General features: G+C 41.5%; 1 protein-coding gene across 5 annotated transcripts in view; it reads right to left on the minus strand.

The window, feature by feature from the left end:
• Positions 1–17419, minus strand: part of LOC137153351 (SLAIN motif-containing protein-like) — a 54053-nt gene extending 36634 nt beyond the window's left edge. For 2 of the 5 annotated variants that reach the window (XM_067548572.1, XM_067548569.1), the window contains exons 1-2: positions 17285–17419; positions 13238–13966 (exon numbers count right to left, since the gene is read on the minus strand). In XM_067548572.1, coding sequence (XP_067404673.1) covers positions 13238–13944 — 707 coding nt within the window. In that variant the 5' untranslated portion in view covers positions 13945–13966; positions 17285–17419. Of the gene's footprint in view, positions 1–13216; positions 13967–15117; positions 15157–17284 lie in introns of those variants that run through there. The other 3 variants (XM_067548570.1, XM_067548567.1, XM_067548568.1) reach the window with 2 other exon arrangements.
• Positions 17420–19841: the final 2422 nt, after the last annotated feature.

Consider the following 19841-nt stretch of genomic DNA (forward strand, 5'->3'; position numbering starts at 1 on the left):
GAGGACCATAATCAATTGCTCTCTGTCCAGGAAGGGTAGGGTAAGTAGTAATCCACTTAGTATGCAGCAAGGGAGATTTAGGTTAGACATTACAAAAACCTGTTTAATTTTAAGGATAGCTAAGCAATGGTTAGATAAACAGGTTCCTTAAGGAGGTTGCAGAATCCCTGTAATTGGAGGCTTTTAAGAACAGGTTAGACAAACACTTGTCAGGGATGGTCTAAATCAGTCTCTCTCAATCTTTTAAGTAGCAAGAGCCCCTAACTTCTGAAAATTTTAATAAGTACCCCAACACTCAATTTTCCACAGGATTTTATATTTACAGACTAATGTGAGCCATATGTTCGAAGAAGGGCTGAGTATATAAGGCCATGATATGACAGATGTCAAATCTAGTGTGGGTAGGGTTACCACCTTTACACCAGGGGTGCCAACTCAAGTATGTATCTGGGCTAGAGGTGATGGTGGCCAAAGCTGGAGGCTTTGAGCGGCTTGCCAATGCTGGGGAATATAAAGCGCCGCGCCAAATTTTATGCCATAGATTTGAGACGAGGGAGGGAGGGAGGGAGGGAGAGAGAGGGTAACTGGTGAAATCTGGGGCTGTCATGGTTGTCAATTTCACTGCTCAGCTAGCTGACAAGTTTTCTGGGCACTTGGCTTTGAGCCAGGGAGGAGGTCTGCCACCTGAAAAAGTTGGTGGCGGCTGCCGCCTGGCTCCCAGCCCAGGAGGTGGGCGACTGCCACCCCATCCAAGCTGGGGCAGAGGAGGCTTCCACACCGGCTGGGACCCAGGGATGTGGGCAGGTGGCTGCTGCCCATCTTCAAGCTGAGGCGCTGGAGGCTGTTCCTCGGCTTGGAGCTAGGGCACAGGGGGCTGCCGCCCAGCTGTGAGCCCAGCTCGCGAGACGCAGGAGGCTGCCACCAGGCTCCCGCCTGGAGCTGGGACCAGGCGGGAAGCTGGGGGCTGCCGCCTGCCTCCGAGCTGGGAGCTGTGACCAGGCAGGAAGCAGGGCTGCTGCCCGCCTCCAACTGGGATCTGACTGGGTGGGAAGCTGGGGGCTGCCACATGCCTCCCATCTGGGAGCTGGGACCAGGTGGGAAGCGGGCTGCTGCCACCTGACTTCCCTAGAAGTCGGCAGCTGCCGTCCACCTCCCCTTCTCTCTGTTCTTCCCCAGGTACCCTCTGCCTGTGTCTCGCATACCCCTGGGGGTACGCATACCACAGGTTGAGAAACTATGGTCTAGATATACTTAATCCTACATCATCAAAAGGAATAGACAGATGACCTCTTGAGGTCCCTTTCAGCACTACATTTTTATGATTCTAGTAACTTCTTACTGCAACTCTCATTAAACAGAAATTCCTACAACCAAGGGGAGACAGAAGTTCCCTGGAAATGGGGGGCAAAGGGATACGAATGGGAGTGAAGGGGGTACTGAGACTCAGTGGGGGGGAAGGGGCACAACTATTTCCAGGCTGGAAAAGATGATCTTAGGGTCCCAATCTCTCTCAGACCCATTCTGGCCCCATGATGGCCATGCTCTAGCCCCTCTGGGTCATGCTCTCGCCTCCATGCCTCCCTCCTGGATGTGCACAAGTTTATGCAGTGATGGAGCCCCCACACTATTTCCATTGTGGGGCCACTAGGCCCCCTGCACTCCCTCATTCTGCTTCCCCTGCATACAGCAATAGCTCCCCAGCTGCCAATAGTGAAAGCACATCTCTGATGAATACATTAAGGAACTTGCATTAGAAATGTAGATCTAAACCACTGAAGAATGCTTTCACCTCTACTTGCTCATTCTGACACTGATTTATTAACACACTATTCCCCTAAAATATTCTGAATTCCTTCTCTAAAAATCCTCTGATGGCAACATATTCATTAAGGTAATTTGGCAATTACTCCTTTGATCCCTAAAACTAAAATTTAAAGAAAGTTTTCCAAAGTGTTCACTAGTGCGTTTCTATTTTTTCAGGTGCCCAACTTGAGGCACCTATTTCAATGGGAGCAGAGGGTCTTCAGTCCCTCTGTAAAACCTGATACAATTTGTCAAATCAGTTAGTAACACTAGGGAAAGTTTGGGTACAAGTTTTAAAATGAAAGATTTTGGTTTACAGATACAAGAGTTTTCTTGCCTCCTAAATGGAGGTGGTACGAGGCAGGGAACAAAGGGATTCAGAAAAAACAGTACTAGACAGTCTGTACAAGAAGGGCTATAGTCAGGAAGCAAGGATTTCTATAATAAATTAAAATTACTGAGAGTTCTTTCCTCCCTATTCTCCCCTCCACCCACCCACTCTCACACTTCTTTTTAAAAAATAAAGAGTGGTTTAAAAAAAAAAAAAAAATCAAACATTCGTTTGATTTAACAAGACAAGATTTAATTTCTGCTGCAGCACCCAAATTTACTGTGATAAAGGTTAGAGAAAACAATCTATTTTGCTATAATTTGTGCATTTAAGAAACTTATGTATAGCTAGCTTCACCATTTCCCCTTTTTCTGCACCTCAGAAGAGAAAGTTTTAAAAATAGGAAAAAAATTGTACGCAAAATTTACAAAAAAACGGCAAGGAGCCTGCGAGACAGATGTAATACCAAAAAAAAAAAAAAAAAAAAATTGACTAGATTTCAAGTTGGTGAACCTATCGTGTGCCGTTATTTTACAATAGAGTAACAGTATTATAATTCACATGCTGGTGTCTGAGGGCATATTGTAAAGAGAGATCAGATGAACAGATTTGCATAAATCCATAGTTCACCAACACAACCTACTAATCAGTCACAATCAACACGATAACAGTATTTTCAAGAGTTCTTAGAGTGCTGTAGTCTTTATATGCAAAACAGTTGTAGCAGCAACCAGCAAATCAGAACAGAAAAGAAACAGGCAGACCAGAACAAGAATATTTAGGACAGTTGTAACTGCAAGGGAGGACTGGAGGATTACAAAAATCCAAATCTTTGTTGTTCAAAAAAAGAGAGAGAGTAGTACTTTCGAAGTTACACATCACTGAATGAGTTACGTACTTAACACAGCTATAAAGGCTCCTGTCTGTATCTTTCTAGAATTAAGACATACTCTCTAATCACTCTCTGGGGCAATTCCAAGAACTGAAAGCACTTATGAGACAGCTATATGGGCCCCATTCTCTTCTCACTTGCACCAGTGTAAAACTGGCATAACTCATTTGAAGTCAATAGAGTTAATTCCAATTGATATTTGTGCAAGTGTTATGAGAATCAGATCTTCTCATTTCCAAGAGAAACAGGCCAAAGGCCTTTTTAAAATACCAAAACATAGTCATTACCCTGTGAAATTCTTACAGAGGATACAAGTCATACTACAGGTGTTGACACCCTGGAAAGTGAAAAATTTAGCACTTCACATGAATCAGATAGTTCTGAGGCATTAGCTCTGATTAGTAGAAATTTTCTTACCATATTCTATTTCCTTAAAAATGTTCCCTTAAAAGCTACCAGAGATGTACTAGCCCCTGACCAATACAGACTTTGGGGTTGCAGAGTAGCTGGTATGATGTACCACTGAGGGGCAATTTTTAAGGCTCTTTTAGAAATAAGTATCACCTAACCTGGTCTTTAAATGGATACGAAGTATAAAAAGGACAACAACAAAAAAGTGTTCTGTCTGTAATCCAGAATCATGTCTTCAAACAGACCAGATCTAACCTTTCCCAAAAGGTGAAAAAATGCCAGAATCTTTGTTGTGCCCTAGAAGTCAGCTCAGGGATCCCATCTTTATACTGAAGATGGGGATTGGGTGTGTAAAGCACTGATATACCGCAGTGAGAAACACTTAACCTACATAGATCTTTTGCATCAATATCTGGCTCTGAAAAAATTCAAGTTACCACTCTTGCTCCTGGCTGCTAGAAGGGAGAAAAAGCTCCTTCCCCCACTCCAGTGGATACTGACTGTTTCAACAGGTACAGAGGGGAATTCTACTACTCTGTCCCTCCTCCAGCTTTCCAACTACTGCAGAAGAGCTGAAGTCTTCTATGTTCTACACCAACACATTTCTTGGTCTTCATCCCATGTTCCAATGTCGTCTTCTGCTCATACCATTTCCAACCAGCAGCAGAGTACAACACTAGCAATATTTTGGCTGGTTTCATGGTTGCCATTCAGAATCCTGTGGGAAGCACTGAAATTTGACTAGCATCTTGTTAAATTTCACCTTAGGATTGCTCATGAAAATTATGAGAAGAGAAGGGACAGAAGACATGTATGTAGGCTAAGGAAGATAGCACTGCACATGTGGAAGATTTCCCAGACCTGATGAAGATCTGTATGGTTCGAAAGCTTGTGTACCAAGAGTCTTAACTAAAGGGTATTTATCTAGTTCCTTCTTTCAGTTTATACTTATTTTAGTCTTTCCCACACACAACATTTTATAAAATGTGGTTCTAGTAAGGAACAAACAGTAGTTTTAATTGTGTACTAAAGTGTAAAATGAGATTTTTCTTCCAATATTAAAAATGCATACTGTCATATTGAAAAATTTGTTGGTGGGATTCTTTGTGGTTCAATCCTATGTATTAAATAAAGGATGCTCATCTTTTAGTCACAATATTTTACTTAGCCTTACACTTGTGGCAATCAGCCAGAGGAGAACTGATGAAAATTTGCACCAGTGCCTGATTTTTACAGCATCTAAATTAAGAGCAAAATGGGAATCTAGAAGACATCTAAATGACAAGTTCCTCCCTAAGATCTCCACTGATATAGACTGCTCACAATTTAGTATCATCCAAAAAATCTGATTTAAAGCTTGCAGATTAAAAAAAGAAAAAGTGCATTACATGTTGTTTAAGTGGATGGGAACATTTACCGTACTTTGCCGAAAGACATAGTAAGTATCATTGTCTAAACTCTAGTCAAGCAGTATATTTGTACAATGAGGTCTATAAATTTTAACACTAAAGTGGGGATGCTTTTCAAATAAAGATTCATAATTGTTTTGAGAGCTGCAATTATTATACAGAATTTGTCTAAAATTTAAACTGCAAACACAGCAGTAAATGTGAATTGTTGAGACATGAGCTTAGTTCTCTGCATTTCTCTTACAGCAGCTGATACCACTAACAGTGACTAATGCAGTGCATGGGTTACATCCATTACGCTGATTTAGGTGTTTCTGAAATATAGATTGCTGCAGTCGGAAAGAGACCAGGATGGTTACATTTATTTAATAGATTTTGATATATAAAATGTGCCCTTCCAGAGTGTTTAGGTGGTATCTACATGGTCCAATGAAGCATGTAAAATTCACCATATAGATCAAGTTTTTCTATTTCCAAAATCAAGTAGCACCTTTCCTTAGCCAAAAGGAAGGTTACCATGGCCCAGATTTGAAATGTTTGTCCCATACTTAATAGTCTGCCAGCTAATGTGTAAAATGACTATACCATAAGACACCATGCAATTTAAGACAGTTGTGTTTACTGTTGTACATACATTGAGTGAGATTCTGTACTGCACATTTAAGGGACCACAGAAATTTGTATAGGCTGCAGTAAAGGGGTGAACCCATCCTATTAAAGAGTAATTAATTACACCTGTCATTGCTTTTTTTTATTATTATTATGGTTATTCTTTTCACTCCCTGACTTCACTCTACTTTGTCCTATAACAGATTAGGGTGCAGCTTTACCCCATAGTGTCCTCAATGTTTTCTTTCCTTCTTTTTCCCTACATTCCATCCACCTCTTTCTCCCAGTCCACCTCCCCATATAGCCAGCTCACTCACCAAACACTCACATCTATCCCCTCAGCAGAAGCTGAACATAGCAGAAAATTTGCTCTTGGATCTCAAGTTTTGTAGCTTTAAATCAAGGATTCCTGTTTGTTGATTTACATCAAAATTAAAATCACTGATTTACATCAAAGTACCCTTTCTAAAACTAAATATAAAACAGCAAGGAATGACCAAAAGAGAGTTGGATTGAGGGATTGTGGGAGGAGCTACAGAAGATAAAAAGATATGCTCTAGCCACATACACATCTAGCTTGTTCCTTTGTTTGTAAATTGCTTTTATATACAGTAAGTACAGAAATTGACATTTCTTGAAGGGCAATGTAAGGGAGCAGTCCAGCAATCCTTCAACTAGTAAAAGCCAATGATTGCTACTGTCTAAATGTATTTAGAAAGTTACTTACGAGTTTGATAACATGCAGGACAGGAAGCTATCTTTCACAGACTAATTACTTGTGGTGCAAGTAGATATACCATTCTGAGTAGCTGTTTATAAGAGATAGAGAGACCCAAGAAAATGAAAACAAGAAGTCAAGCTAGACTTCAAAACTATTCAATGTGAAAGCTGTTATGTAGTAACTCATTTCTGAGCAGGGTGTATCATAGGGGCCTTTGATCAATATGATGTTATTTTTGACAATGTAATTGGTTTAGAAGATGGGAGGGACAGCTACCTTAGGACTTCAATGGGAAACTGCATGGAGACGTCCATAGGACTGGACCCTTATTAAGTTAAGAAAAAGATATCTTCAGAATAGAGTTGAAGTCGAGAATGTAACTTCAATATTTCATTCCTGATGTTTTCTTTTTTTTTTTCTTTTTTTTTTTTTTATATTAAACAAGCTAATTGTTTACTTCATGATTTTTTAGCATTTAAGGTTCCAAAAAAAACCTTAACTCTGTCCCCTTGTTTCAATCAATCCTCATGTTGCCCCTGATCTTGCAAATATTTATATACATGCTGGGCCTTAAAAGTTGTTAGAAAAAGTATTTAAAGTCTACTGAAAAGGTTGTAAGTCTCATAATTCAAAAATATTGACAAAATAAGTTTTCTAAAGACAAAACTCCTCTGGTTCAAGTATCTCAATTTTAGGTCAAAAGGAGGTTTTAAGAAAGGTAGGTCCAAAACAGAAGCTACCAACCAAAAATCTGATCTCTGAACTCCCACTAATCACAAAACATGCAAAAGTCCAAATTTATGAATATTTATTTCTGTATATGTAATACAAACTTAAATGTAGGATGAACTTTTACTTTATAACTTGGTCCACTTTGGTTATTTATTATAGAGAAGGCTAGTATCACTGCCTATTACAGTTGCTCCATGCTTCCTATAAGAAGACCATCTTTTTACTTGCCTATAACCTTGCCCAATTTGAGCCTCTGAGCTTAAATTTTCCATGTTGGATGTCAGACTCAGGCTGAATTTTTCTGGAAAGTTTCAGCCAAAATGATTCAGCCATTTCCAAGAACAAGACTAGTGAAAATTAATTTTGTTCATGTTAACAATTTGAGAGCTTTTCTTTGAAATGATCTAGTGCCCCTATGCTTTGGAGGAGGGACTTGAAATTTGGCAGGTGATGGCCTTTGTGTCAAAGATTTCTCTTTGGCTATTCCCATGAAAATTATAAACCTTTTTCAGAAGGAAGGTGGTAGTGGAGAAAACTGCAATTTGCACATGCTCAGTAGAGACTTTGATTTTTAACAGCTAATATTTTCAAAAATTCCATTCTCACTGCATGCTCCATCCCCTCACGGCTTCAACCATTTCTCTGTTTTGAACAACTATCTGTAAAACCCACTAGCAAAATATGTCTCATCTCCCTCTAGTGCTGGTCTACATAGAGGATGACCACCTACTATTGCTATCAATTACTCCATTAGCTCAAGCAGTAGAGATCTGTGTGGTAGATCCAAAGGTTTCAACCCTGTTGATGAACCATGTGGATGTAAACATAATGCTAAAAGAACATTAAGGTTGCAGAGTCAAGCACTCAGAAGTTAAGAAATGTCAGGATTAAAGTTGCCTGTGCAACCTTGATTTGGCCCTCTTGTGCTCACACATTAGGATACATCTTTAATTACATGATCACTCATTTTTTCCACAGGATCCCTGCCTCATTCAGTGGACAAGATGGATAGTGCTTCCTTAGTAAGCAACTAATCAATAATTTGTATTAACCTGAATTTTAAAGGTCTTAATTATTGGACGCTGTTAAAACCCTGCCTTGCCCTGAAGGCAAAATTATTAATTTCTTCACAGACATTTCTATGATGCTCTGTATTTGAGTACTTCACAAACACTAATTTATCTACGCAAAAATCCTGAGAGATGAGGGGGCTTCATTTTATAGATTGAGAACCAAGGCATAGAAATATAAGGTCAAAACCATCTACTAATTCTGGGTCCCCAATTTGAGACAGAACATGATTTCTGCAGTTCTGTGGAAAAGGATCTGGGGTTACAGTGGAAAAGAAGCTGGATTTGAATCAACAGTGTGCCCTATTGCCAAGAAAGGTAACAGCATATTGGGCTGCCTTAGTAGGAGCATTACCAGCAAATCAAGGGAAGTGATTTTTCCCCTCTATTTGGCATTGGTGAGGCCTCATTTGGAGTAGTGTGTCCAGTTTTGGGCCCCCACTACAGAAAGGATGTAACAAATTGGAAAGGGTCCAGCGGAGGACAACAAAAATGATTAGGGGGCTGGAGCATGACTTAGGAGGAAAGGCTGAGGGAACTAGGCTTGTTTAGTCTGCAGAATAGAAGAATGAGGGGGATTTGATAGGAACCTTTAACTACCTGAAAGGGGGTTCCAGGGAGGATGGAGCTAGGCTGTTCTCAGTGGTGACAGATGACAGAACGAGGAGCAATAGTCTCAAGTTGCAGTGGGGGAGGTCTAGCTTGGATATTAGGAAAATCTTTTTCACTAGGACAGTGGTGAAGCACTGGAATGGGTTACCTAGGGAGGGGTGGAATCTCCATCTTTAGAGGTTTTTAAGGTGTGGCTTGACAAAGCCTTGGCTGGGATGATTTAGTTGGGGTTGGTCCTGCTTTGAGCAGGGGGGTTGGACTAGATGACCTCCTGACTTCCATACAATCTTCTATAATTTTCAGAGTACTTAGCATTATATTGTACTTTATATATCACAGATGGTTCACACTGACTTCAGCTGCAGTTAAGTGCTCAGCACTGATTAATCAAATCAGATCCCAGGATCTCAAGATGGGCACCCAGAAAATGAGTGCCACATAATTAGTGACCATCTCTGACAGTTTGGTTTCAGTGACTAGCTGTGCAGCAAAGGCAGTGATAGAATACAATTCTCCAAGGCCTAAGTCAACAAACAAAGGTAAGACCATTCATGGCCCATTTTACAAACTGAAATACCACCCTATTTATGCACATGAAATGCCAGCTGAGACCAGCTGTAGATAAATAGCTTTAAATAGCTTTATGGGTTAACTATCTTTATTCACAAGTACAGTAATCCTCACATTTAGATTGAACAGTGTCTTAAGACAAAACAAGATGGAAGTTGACTTAGTCTGATGCTGGGCTCCCAAAAATTGTGTGGGGGAAACATTCCTTTTCACACAGATGGCCACCACTAGCAGAAAGTGCAGCAATGCGTTTTCATTAAAAACTTTGTCAAATCCATTTTATATTTCATGACAAATGTTTCTAATCCTATGAACTCTCTCTGAATCATAGGTTGCACCAGCTGGAGTTGTCAGATAGAGAGGGTAAATGCTGACTTATCCTGTGGCAAAAACCTCACTACATAAGTGTGATTAAGACTGAGGAAGACAGTCAACTTTTACTTTCCCTCATTCAAATACATCTATCGGAAGCTTGATAGAATTTTATGTGCAAAACCAGAAGTCTTTGCACTAAGGGCTTCAAAACCATCATGATTAAATGGATTGTGTACATATGAGCAACCACACAAAGTTATATTACTACTCAAATTTAGATTTTAGGACAACCTATTGATCTTGTTAAAAAGATAGCATAAGATATTAATAAACTGACATTAGAATTTGAAAAGGAATATTTAGCATCAGCCTTTTGCTCTTTGGTAGCATGAAAATGACTAACTGGAACCCCAAAATTTCATATTGCAATCCAGGCATATTAAAATATGCTTCTTTCCCTACTACAATACAAGGAAATTCATATGCACACACTTTTTTTGGAGGAAAAACACCACAAGACATTCTATCTCCTGTGCTTCAAATCTACTAGCCAACAGTAAACTAAGTGCCTAATTTGTTATTTCCCTGCACCTTGTAACCACTGTGCCATGTGGATGAAAAATGCTAGCATTCTAATTGGTAGCATTTTATACCCACTTTGCATAAAACTGTAAGTCATGATTCCATTTATTTATTCAAATAAACTATAAAACAAAAATAGTGTAAGTTTGAAGTAATTCCACAGAACTCAATCCAGTTACACTAGCATAAGAAGTAGGGAGAGTTTACAATTTAAAATCAGACCCAAAATGCAGGGCAAAAATGAACTGGGCCCTAATCATTAACCTGGAAGTGCTTAAATTTGTATGTTAATCTCTACATTACGGATTTTTTTTTAATAGAGGCTCATGGTTTCAGCATGTTTGTTTATTTTTTAAAGAGATTAGAATAAAATGTAGGCCTTAATATACTTTGCATTACATTCAGATTTCATTTTAAAACAGGGTCAGTTTTAAAAAGAAAAAAAAACATATAATTCAAAGAGCAAAAAGTAAAAATATTGATTTTTTTAATCCATCCTGCTTTACAAGCAAAGTCAGATCTATTAAAGGATTTTAGAAGTAGCATTTTTAGCGGCACTTCTTCCTCTATTTTACTTGAAAGAAGCACAACTTATATACATTTAAAGACACAAATGTCACTGTGTACCAGAGCAAAAGTTAGACCTATCAGTTGTTTAGTTTTATAAACACACATTCAGATGAATGGGATAGTCTTGTGCTGAAAGTGCTGAACTAGATTCTGGAAATCTGGGTTCAGAGTCCCAGTTTTATTACAGACAATATGCAACTTTGGAAAAGTCACTTAATTCTCTGTCTCATTTCCCCTACATGTAATAATACTTCTTTACCTCACAGAGGCATTTGAGGAAAATAATCATTAATGTTTGTGAGGTAGGTGCTAGAGTAATGGGGGTCAAGCATATACTAAATAGAACATGATCATCCACGTACCCATTGCATTTCCCCCAGGTTGGCAGCATTCTTGTAAGTGAGATATTCAGTACAAAAGTACGCTTTGAAAACCCACAGAGGTATCAGAGATTTGTTCTTTGTTTATTTCTTAAAAAAGGTTCTGTAGGATATTTACAAGTTTTGGTGAAGGTAGATTAAATTTTAGGCCCAACAACCTTGATAGATAGCACAAATTATTGTCTAGTGTGCTGACAAAAAATGAACATATTTGCTTAGTTACAGTAATCTTAGATGTTGCTTGTAATTAGATTAGGTACAAAATTTTCATAAGGAAGTACGAGTTTCAGACTGATGTCCCTTTAAAAGTGAATTTTAATCTTACATTTGCCTTCTTTAACTGTTCCTCTTTTGTGTAGGTTAGATTTTGGTTGTACATTGGTATCTGAAAGTTAAAAATTCCTTCATTAAAACTAACAATGTAACTGGACTTCACAAGGCTCATTTCTAATATTAATATTGCACTGTATGCACACAATTCTCTGTAGCACCTTTTTATTTTTGCTACATGCTATTGTGTGTGGATCCTGACCTGTATTGTCCTGATGAAGAAGTCAACCACAGTTAATGTTTCTTACACTGTATTGTCTTGAACGCCAAGTGCCATTTGCTAAACACGCCTCTTACTTCAGCGCTTACTGCAAATGTCATAAAAAAACCAACTTTAATAGTTTAACATTCCAATAAATGTTACTCACTTTTAAGAAATCTGATCACACATTTTTAGGCACTCAAAGTATGAACAATTGGATTTTAAAGTGACCATCAAAACTGGTCCAATATTTAGGCTTCATAAAATAAAACTTTCATAGAAGCTAAGAATACCAAAAATATTTTCAACAGGGAGATGACCAATGGGAAGGTTTTTAAAAAATAAACACAATCCCCTGCAATGTTTGCAACCAAGATATGGCAGCATTGCACTAGTACACAAGATCTTGAGAAATGCAAGAAGAAATTACAGGTATTTTTAACTAAACAGAGTCTCTTCTGCTCCTCAAATTAGCAAGACAGTCATGCAATGTTATTTGAAAGATAATTGTTTCCCTGTATATTATCTCAGATATGAAGTGTAATTTCTCAAACTGAGGGTCACAACTCCACAGTGGGTTGCCAAGTTATTATAAGGGGTTTGCAAGCTGTTAGCTCCCATGCATGCTGGGGCTCTGGCTTCCACCAATGCATGGGGCTGACAGCCCAAGCCCTTCAGAGCTGGGTGGCCAAAGAACTGCTGGCTGGATGCCCAGCTCTGAAAGCAGTGCCATCCCCAACAGCAGCACAGAAGTATGTCATGGTCCTCACTATTTTGGAGTAGGTCATCATGCCTGAAATATTTTCAAAGGTTTGAGAACCCCTACACTAAGATATTAATCTCTATATTAGTGATATGCAAACACAAATGTTTACATATTTCTTAAGTTATCTTTACAAGTATAAATTCAGTTTAGAACTCATTCATTTTTAAGATTTGTTTTACACTGAGAACATAATCGGGAATAGGTATCGTCACTAGAGGGTTGATGTCTGGTCTATTTTACATAACAGTAAGAAAGCCCCACTAAATGTATCTAGTACTCAGTGAATACAATGACTGAAGTCTTAAAATACTCAGAATGTGACTTACTTCCAAGTCAAGGCTACTATGGAGGAGTTCAAATTAGTTCTGAATGTCATCTTGTTTAGCAAGTGAAAGTCAAATTGGCAACCACCAAAAAAAAAAAAAAATAGTGGGACAATTACCTCCTGTCTTATATACAACACTCCTGCTAGTACACCTCACTTGATATTAGCTTTTTTTGCAACTACAAAAAATGTTGTTGGGTCATATTTAATTTGTGATCCACTATAACCCTGAGATCCTTAGCAGTATTATTGTCTAGCCAATTATTCCCCATTTTGTAGTTTTACTTTGATTATTTTCTTCCTAAGTAAAGTACTTTGCACTTGCCTTTATTGAATTTAATTTTGTTGATTTCAGACCAATTCTCCAATTATAGTTAATCTAAATGGTCCAGGATAAACAGACTATTTCTATGCTCATTTCATTCTGGCATAGGACTCTTTTAAACAAACAGCTAACATTAACAACTGGATACTTGCTCCAGAAATGAAAATACTGTACACTATCCATCTGATTCCCTTTTAACATGGAACAAAGTTTAACACAGGAATTCCAACTGCAGTCTACATCACAGAACCTTTGTAATACCTAGAGCTTTGACAAACATACCAGCTGTCCTCTTCATCACTGCAGTTCCCAAGTTCCAGCACTTCCACTTCATCCAGAGCATTGTCATTCAAGAAGCCTCCTAAATCTCCATTTTCTTCCTTTGGATTTGGTTCACTCATTTTAACCGATGGAGGAATACCTGTGGTAATCAAGTCTTGCACAAATTCTGCATTGCTACTCCCTTCCAGACTTGAAGAGTAGCGGACATGATCATTCTGCATTTCTGCATTATTCATACGTTTTGAGTTGGGAGATATTTTCTCAGTAATACTATGGCATCTATTATGCATTTGTGTATCCACACCTTTCTTTAAGCAGTCACTCTCTTCCACCTCTGTTCTTATTTTACTTAGCTTGCCATGTACATCTGCCATTATCTGTAATTCTTGCTTCTCTGTTATAGTGTTGATGCTATTGTTAATTTCCGTTCCATTGAGCCCCGGATTATGATTATCCACACCTGTGTTGGTCTGAGTATTTGTCCCTAGCACATTTCTGCAACTCCTGTTTCTTAACTGCTGATTCTGGATCTCAAGTCTTCTCACTAGTTCCTGCAGCTTTCGCACCTCCTCCAACTCTGGACGCACCTGTTCAGTCCTCGATTCTGTCTCAGGTCCCACTGCAGAATTCTCTGTTGAGCCCCGCCCCAAGTCAGGTTCAAGAGCATGGTCCTGCTGTATGACAGGAGCACTCCCAGGAACTACCATTTTCAAGACACACACAGCCTCACTGCAAGACATCAAAAATATACAAGATTAAGCGCATAAAGATGCACAATATCATTTTAAAATAAACCATGGTTTTAATAACAAAATCTTGACATTTTATATGCTCAAACTAACGACCACGGGGTAGGGTAATATTTACATGGCTATATGCTATAGACTAGATCCATCAAAATCAGTTTAAGTACATTCATCCAACACTGGAAAACGTATGAAGTCAACCACAACATAAGCTTATCCAATTATCAAATAAACCTATATCATTAGAGATTCAGAAGCAAGGTATCCCCTTTATTTCCTGTGGCTGTATACAAAGATTAAAAAATTGTTTAATGAAACATGTTATCTTTGTGAGTTATATTATGGTGAACTTGTGTGTTGCAAGCAGATTGGCCCAATACATATTAAAGAATGTATTCTTTCAAAGTAGTCAGTCTTCACAATTATTGTTATAAATTAGATTAAACAAGTTTCCTTGCATGCAATCATTTACAATAATTTAGTTTCCACCTGTTTATACACAAATACATTGAAAAAACACTGACTAAGCAAAGCCAGGAAGTAGAGCGAGTTGTTGATCTCAGACAATGGAAAACATTAAGAAAATGGTAAAACATTTTGTGCAATAAATAGTTAAAACTAAAAAAGCACTTCAGAAAATATATCTATTGACTTTCATAAAAGGTGATACACTACTTTAAATTAGTAATAACAGCACCTCAGTTATTGTGGAACACATGAAAGTAATTCTAAGTAATGTTTTTACTGGCATGCTTTTCTTGTTGCAGTGGAAAAATTTGAGAGGCAAGCTCTCTGATCCAAACAGCAAAGAATAAAATACCAGACCTCAGATTACAGACTCCAATATGTTTTAGGAGGATAAATATATATGATCTTACTGAGTTAAGTACTATTGCTTGTCTTCAAGCAATTATGGTGACTGTGTTGACCAAGAAAAGGGTGTGTATATAACCAACTCTCAGTCAGCCCTAAACTGTACACATATGCTGACTTGAAAAAGTGAACACTGATGTTAGAAAACATGCATCCTGCACTTTCATTACCACCATTTCATATTTCTTAACCAGTCATTATAATTATGATAACTATACAAAGAAAATTATACAAAGATATTTGAGCTGCATATTTACTTACTGAGGTCATCCAGAAAGACTCCTGATTTTTCCCTGCGTAAATGATTTACAAACTTTGAAACATAAAATGAACAGCCGAATTAGATCCAAAACTGACCCATCATTTAAAAGCCTCCCTGCAATTTCAAGTTAGTGTCCCATATAGCAAACACAAACACACACGACAATTCTGGCTACATCCATTTTATTGTTTTTAAAAAAAAAAAAAAAAAAGAACAAAAGTTAAAAGGACACAACCAACTTGAATTCTACTCAATTAAAACACACCTGCACACCATTTCAGGTGCTACTTCTACACTGAGACTCCATGCCAGTAATTGTGGTTTTACGTCAAGTTCTCTCTTTCCTCCCTCCTGCCATTCCCAGAAAAAACAAGGGAAACTGCCTAACTATACAAAGGAAACAGTGAAAAAGACTACACAACATGCTGTCAAATGCCTAAAGTAAACAATATGGGAAAAAAAGAAAGTTATTTTCCTTCCAATGTCTGGGTTACTTTATGTTATTGTAACAATAGTTCTTAAACAATTTATACAGGAAAAAGGGGGGAGTGGTTGTTTTTGTTTTTAAGTTGATGGTGCCTTTTCCCCCTTGATTATCTATACAGAAGATGAACATTTAAAGTTTAGACACAGATTAATGAAGTAATGTTCCTAAAACCTTTGAATATAATGATATGCTACAAGGGAACTGAATTCACTTTAAATATTACTACTTAGAAGTTGTGCATGGTACTGTGGTTGTTTTGGCTTAGGGAACTCAAACTTGTTTGAGCTACAAAGCAATTGAATACCCAGTGACAAGCTAAGATACAAAGTTTCCCTATATAAATATTCACCTCCTCTGTCAAACCATTTGATCGCTGTGGAGTAAAACCAAGTTATTTAAGAGACACTTAATAGGTATCATCATCACAACAGAATGTAAGGTTTTCACTCTCACAGCAGAACACCATGAACCAAAGGGAGGGAAAAAAAGTGCTTTGTCACTTACATAATCAACTCAATCAAAGCCTAAGGGAAATAAAGATAGATTTTGTTTCAGTGGAAAAAGAAAAAAAACAGATTTAACAAACGTAACCCTGCTCCAAACCAACCAAATCTAGAGATCACACACAACTACCAAATTAGTAGTAGCAAAGACATAGTTTTATAAAACCCTATGCTCCATTTGTACAAGTCACTGAACATAAAGTGTATTACTAAAAATCATTAGCCACAAAAACAATACCGTAGCTATTCTGAAAGACAGCATGTGAACGTTAGCAGCAGGGCCAGGAGATGACTCCCCCTGTGCTAAGTGACATGGGACACACCGAGACGAGCAACTGCCTAGGTTTCCCCACCCCCCGCATTAGCGGCAGAAAGGTCATTTCACAGAGAGCTCTCCAGTCCCACCCCTCCCCGGGCACAGATGCAGGCTTTCATCTAAAAAAGCAGCTCAGCAGCCTGCATTTCCCAGCCCCGGGCACTAACCGGCACTGCCTTCCTTGCAAGCCCGTCCCCCACCTATCCGCCGGTAAGCGGGCCGGCAACACAACCCGAACCAAGCCCGGCCAGAAGCCAAGCCGCCAGCAGCGCACTGTGCAGCGTGCACACACTCACTGTCACCGCCTCGTGCCGTGCCGCCTTCTATCGAGATCCGGATTCGCCCCGTCTCGAGTCGGGGGGACACCGCGACCACCACGCCCGACTGCCTCCTCCTCCATCCCCGCCCTGCCTGACGGGGCCGGGCCGGGCCGGGCATGTGCTGCGCTGCGGACAACTCCTTGCTCCCGCCTGGGAAGGACTCGGAGCCCAACCCAGCCGCTCCGCGGGCCGCCAAGGACACGCATCGGCGGCGTCCCGGGGACTGACAGGAGAGGAATAAAGACGGAAGACGGCGGGGGGCGGGACTGGGGGTGAGAGCCCCAGGAGGGATAGCGTGAAAGGCACCGATCCCCGGAACTGGGGACCCCAGGGCCGGCAAGGGGGGGGCCCTGTGTAGGGCCGCGGGAAGGGCGCTGGAGCCCTGAAGGGGGGCTGGAGCCCACAAAAACGGGGCCCCACTGGGGGCGCTGCACGGGGGGGAGGGAGCACGCGGGTGGGGGCCTCTGGACAGGGAGCCCATGAAGCAGGGGGCGGAGTCCGGGCGCTGGGGGGAGGAGCGGCCCTCCCCACACAAGGTACCTGCTGCTAGGTCCGAAGCTTGCGCCGCTGCCACCTTCTACCGGCTACGGTTAGATCCTCGTTCGCTCCGGGAGGGGGTAAGCTGCCGCGCGCGCATTCGAACCCCGCCTCCGCCTGAGTCGGCGCGCGTCCCCCACGCTGCAGCCGAGGCTCTAGCACCCGCCCGCCCAGCACCTGGGAATGCGCACGCACCGGGAGCAGAGCAGAGCGCGCGCCCATCTCAGCTGCTGCAGGAGCAGGGTTGGGGGCGGGGACTGCACTGAACGACCACTTGTCACTGTGCATCAAGTCTATCTGCATGAAATCAGGATTGTTGGTTGGTTAATGCTGCTCGGATCATGGCGTCCCGCGCAACCCAGCGCCCTGCAAATCAGCATACAAATTATGGAAATTCAGATATTATGCAAATTGTGTGCGAATTATGCATGTTTTACACCCTCTTTGCAGTGTGCATACATATTCCTATGTGTATGTGCCCACCACTGCCCTCCTCCAGACTCAGAACTGCCCAAATCTGCATGTGTTTCATAAGTCCTCTTGTGCCAGATGGTGGCAATTTGCGTTTAGCTCAGGTAAGGGAGCTTATGCTTTTGGAGCAGGAGGACCTGAGAGTCCAGCTGCCTTCTGAGTAACCATGTGGTGCAACCTGAATCACCCACAACCACAAAATCCTAAAATGTCAGTGGATTTGTTTAATCTTATTTGGGACACAGTAGGTGAGAGGCATGGATAACAGATCAGTCAATGAGTACCTTGCCTGTAAATTCGAGCAGCATCCGGGCCCTGTGGATCCTTGGACCCAAAGAAAAGCCATAGTGCATTCCAGTCATGTCCCTACACTGAGGCAGGAAGGAGGGCCAATGTAGTAATGCTGCCAGCCTGAAGAGTTCAAAAACCATGAACCAGATGACAAAAATAATGAGATTGGCTTTAAAATCAAGACATTTTTAAATAAAGTTGGGATCTTTTTTATTTGCCTTCTTTCTGAATCTTTAGGGTGCAGTCTGGTCAGTTTTTCATCTGCAACCCTGAGCACTAGAAACTTACTTTTAAAAAATGAAACTGAGTCTTACATAATCACTTGACTCCTGGAGCTGGGTTTCAAGAAAAATACCAAATATCACAAGACTTGCAACAAAATCACAAGAGTTAGCCACTCAGATGTAGAGCCCTTATTCCAGTTCTGTGCTGGTCAGGAAGGCCCTCTGAATGAGATGATCGTCAGGGGGATATTTCCATCTGCTTTGAGGTCCTTTACACTGCCAGAATAGTGCTGAAGGGCCTTAGTGTGAATTAGACACTTTATAAGTAACAAACATTTTACACAAGTCAGCTAAATCTATAACATCAGATGTCCAATATGTTATGCTTAGTTAGCATGCTTTCTCATTAGAAAACTATGACTTTATCTAAGGCTTCGTATGCACAGCTTTTGTGCCAGTGTATCTATTTTGCTTTGTGGGTGATTTCTCTACTGAAATAGTTTAACCACTACAACTTCAGTGGCGTACCGAGGGAAGGGGACCAGACCCCGGGCGCCGGCCTGCGGGTGGGCGCCGGGCCGCCCTTCATGACGTGCAGGGCGCGGATGGCACAGGAAGCCCTAAGGGCTGCCTCACCTCCGCCTGTTGTGAAGGGCCGGCCCGGAGAACGCTTACCCGCCGCTCCAGCACCGCAGCCCGGCGCCGGCTCAGATGGGGCAGCCTCACCCCCCAGCCTTCGGGGGGAGCCGGGCAGGTGCTCCATGACACGGGGGGGCGTAGGAGCGGAAGCAGTAGCAGCCGCTCCTCAGCCTCCAGCGCCCCCCGCCCTCCATGAGGGGCCGACCCGGCGCCCCATCCAAGCCGTTGCCGGGCTGCTGGAGCGGCGGGTAAGTGCAGGGAGGGGCACGCCGGCCTGGCCCTTTGCAACAGGCGCGGAGTGCAGGAGGCTCTGAGGTGTGCCCCTCAGCGTCCCGCCCCCCCCCCCGCGCGTCGTGAAGGGCCGGCCCAGCCCCCCTCCCAGGCCGGGGGTAAGGCCGTCCCGGTTCGAGCGGGCACAGGGCTGCAGCTCAAGAGGCGGGCGCCGGGTAAGTGCGGGGAGTTGGGGACGGCGGAGCCAAGCCTGGATTTGCGCACCCCCACCGCAGGTACAGACCTCCCCGCCCCCTGGGGCAACTGGAGGGCGGCACCGGGACCCCTCCTGTCCTACGCGGCGGAGGGCTGGGTGTGAGGCGGAGGGGACGCAAATATCTCCGGCGCCCGGGAGCCAAACCTACCCTCTGTCCGCCACTGTACAACTTCTAGCGTGAACACAGTTATATGGATGTAAATATTCCTTATACAAGTATAGCTTATTCCCCTTCTCTTCGGGAACAGCTATAATTGATAAGGCATCTTTATACAAATATAATTGCTTCCACAGTAAGTGGTAATATCACTTTAAGTAAACCAGTATCGTTAAAGTGCTACAATTTGTGTGTGTAGACAAATATAATGGGCAACTTTATCCCATTAAGGAAATTCAGCTGTTGGAGACTAAAAAAGCTTTGGGGGTTATTTCTGCTGTTAGGAATCAA

Source organism: Emydura macquarii, unplaced genomic scaffold (assembly GCF_026122565.2).
Source record: "Emydura macquarii macquarii isolate MOO-44397 ecotype Brisbane River unplaced genomic scaffold, CSIRO-AGI_Emac_v2 contig_1253, whole genome shotgun sequence".
Classification (NCBI taxonomy): Eukaryota; Metazoa; Chordata; order Testudines; family Chelidae; genus Emydura; species Emydura macquarii.